Source organism: Oxyura jamaicensis (assembly GCF_011077185.1).
Source record: "Oxyura jamaicensis isolate SHBP4307 breed ruddy duck chromosome 15 unlocalized genomic scaffold, BPBGC_Ojam_1.0 oxy15_random_OJ72635, whole genome shotgun sequence".
In the NCBI taxonomy this organism is placed as follows: domain Eukaryota; kingdom Metazoa; phylum Chordata; class Aves; order Anseriformes; family Anatidae; genus Oxyura; species Oxyura jamaicensis.
Window position 1 is genome coordinate 4090 of NW_023304421.1, and position 2807 is coordinate 6896.

A 2807-nucleotide genomic window follows, 5' to 3' on the forward strand; every position below is an offset into this window, starting at 1 on the left:
CGAGCTGGGATGGGGAGCCCTCCCCGAGCATCCCTCTGGGATAAATTCAATTAGAGAGGGAGGGAAATTTAAAAAACAATTAAAAGCCTGAGCGGAGCCCCCCGGGCGGCCCCCCCCAAGCCAGGTGCGTACTCACTTGGCGGCGCAGGTACAAGCCACCCTCAACAATAGAGGCGCGTTGTTTTTTTCCCTCTGTGCCAAGCGCAGGGCTGGAGCCAATTTAGATATGCTATAAATTAAGAGGTTGCCATGGCCACCGGGATGCCATTGGCCACCGGGTGGCCGACGCGGGCCACCACGTCACCAAATCTGAATAAGGATGCGCGAATTAACTAAGGCGGGGGACAAAGCTGGCCATGGGGACAGCATGAGAGTGGCGGCGCGGCGGCGGCGGAGCACAGCGAGGCACCGGGGCTGCCGGCTGCAGGGGGGGCGTTCATGCACCCCTCCTGCCCTGCCCGCTGCCGCACAGCCCCCCAGCACGACGGAGGGGCCGGGGGCGTCCCTTCGGGCTTTTTCGGGGCCGTTTTGGATTTTTTGGGGGGGGGCGTTTTTTTTTTTTTTTTTTTTTTTTTTTTTTTGGCTTTTGGGTTCTGTGTTTTTTTTCCATCCCCGCCGGAGAGAAGAAGGGGAAGAACTTGACAGCTCCGCTCCCCTCCTTTAATTTTTGAGATTTTTTCCTGGTGTGTTCTTATTTTTTTTATTATTATTATTTTTTTCCCGACGGGTGAATTTTTTGTGAGACCTCGTTCGGGGCTCTGACTTCTCGGTGGCGAGGCTCCTTCCCCCGGCGGAGGTGATGATGGTGCATTGTGCGGGCTGCGAGAGGCCGATCCTGGACCGCTTTCTGCTCAACGTCTTGGACAGGGCATGGCACATCAAATGCGTCCAGTGCTGCGAGTGCAAGTGCAACCTGACCGAGAAATGCTTCTCCAGGGAAGGCAAACTCTACTGCAAAAATGACTTTTTCAGGTGAGTGGCACCCCCAAAAAGAAAAAAAAATACCCTCCACACCGAGGGGATGTGGTGCCGCCGCCGCTCCCAGCCCGGCGGGGAAGAGGAGAGGGGCTGGGGGAGCTCCCCAAGAGATGGGGAGTGCTCCCCTAGAGATAGGGGGGCTCCCCAAGGGATGGGAGTGCTCCTCAAGATATGGGGGGGCTCCCCCTGAGAGCTGGGGCTCTTCCCCCGGGATCTGGAAGGTCTCCCCTCGAGATCTGGGGGTCTTCCCCTATCCCCATCCGTCCCTCCCGGCAGCTGAGAGACTCCCCTCGACAGCTGGGGGTCTCCCCAGGGATTTGGGGGGGTCTCCCCCCGGTATTTGGGGGGCTTCTCCCCGGGATCTGGGGGGCTCCCCTATCCCCATCCGTCCCTCCCGGGGCTCCAGCCCGTGGTGCCCGGGCAGGGCGCGGCGAAGATGGGGCCAGGGGCTGCGCTGCAGCCCGAGGGGGGAGGCTGTGCTTCCCCCCCCCCCCCCTCCGCCGCTCCTTAAATGCCCCTAATGACTCCGATAAGGTGCCGGGGAGGAAATTAGGGGCCGGGATGGGAAGGGGAAAATGACTTACGACCCGTAATGCTTTCACTACATCAACGTCACGGGCGGCAGCGCGGGCGGCAGAAGTTGTGCCGAAGCCAGGAGGAAAAAAGGGGGACCCCCCCGGACCTCCCCCGACCCCATTCCCCCCGGTCTGGCAGCCCCCGGTTCCCCCGGGCCTGGCAGCCGCAGCCACAGCCACCCCGGGGGGTTTTTGGTTTTCTGCTTTTTTGTTTTTTTTGTTTCTTTCTTCTTTTTTTTTTTTTTTTCCTCGAGGAAATCTTTTTCTGCATTTTTCGTTTCCTGGGGAAAAAAATAATAAAAAAATAAGTTAAATAAAAAGAATAAAAAGAAAAAAATCAAAATAAAATAAAACATCGGCCGGGGAAAAGCGCTGCGCGAAGGGGAGGGAAGCCGGCGCTGTGCGAAGCGGCGGCCCCGAGCTGGAAAAAATAAAATAAAATACAACGGGGGGGGTGAAAGGGGGGTGCAGGATGGTCCCCAGCCCCCGGCCCCGGGGTGCTTTCGGGCCCTGCCGCCGCCCCCCGGTTTGCTCCCCCTGCTCCCCGCTACCCGGAGCGCCCGGCCCGGTGCCCTCCGGCCGCGATGTGCGGGGATGGGAGGGGGGGACACGAAATCCCCCCCTGCTGGGCACGGAGGGGAGAAGCGCCCCCCTCGCCCCCCTACCCTTTTGGAGAGGGGGCGACCCCCGTGTCCCCTAGGAGAGGACCCCAAACCCGAGCTCCCCGGGGAAACGGAGTTGCGGGGTACTTAGCATTCCCGTGCGAGCTCTCCAAAAATCGTGCCTCTCACCTCTCTCTTTTTTTTTAATCCCCTCCCCCCCCGAACCCCCCAGGAGGTTTGGTACCAAATGCGCCGGCTGCTCCCAGGGCATCTCCCCCAGCGACCTGGTCCGGAAAGCGCGGAACAAAGTGTTCCACCTGAACTGTTTCACCTGCATGGTTTGCAACAAGCAGCTCTCCACGGGCGAGGAACTCTATATCATAGACGAGAACAAATTTGTTTGCAAAGAGGATTATTTGAACTCCCCCACCCTGAAGGAAGGCAGCCTCAACTCAGGTACGCGCCGCGTGGCCTCAGGGACACGGAGGGGGACGCATCCTGCGCCGGCGCCCACCGGTGCCCACCCTGGTGCCGGGGTTTTTCTTTCTGGCCCCGCGTTCCCTCCATGGAGCAGGGTTGGGATCGGGGCCAGACACCTTCTAAGCCCCCGTTGCTCCCCATGGATGCTCGTGGTGCCCCCCATGCACGCCCC

General features: G+C 60.0%; 1 protein-coding gene across 1 annotated transcript in view; it reads left to right on the plus strand.

The window, feature by feature from the left end:
• Positions 1 to 606: 606 nt before the first annotated feature.
• The window catches only part of LHX5 (LIM homeobox 5), a gene marked incomplete at its 3' end in the record, with an annotated part of 4277 nt that continues 2076 nt past the window's right edge, over positions 607 to 2807 (plus strand). The window contains exons 1-2 of the mRNA XM_035312510.1: positions 607 to 972; positions 2388 to 2611. Coding sequence (XP_035168401.1) covers positions 800 to 972; positions 2388 to 2611 — 397 coding nt within the window. The remainder of the gene's footprint in view (positions 973 to 2387; positions 2612 to 2807) is intronic.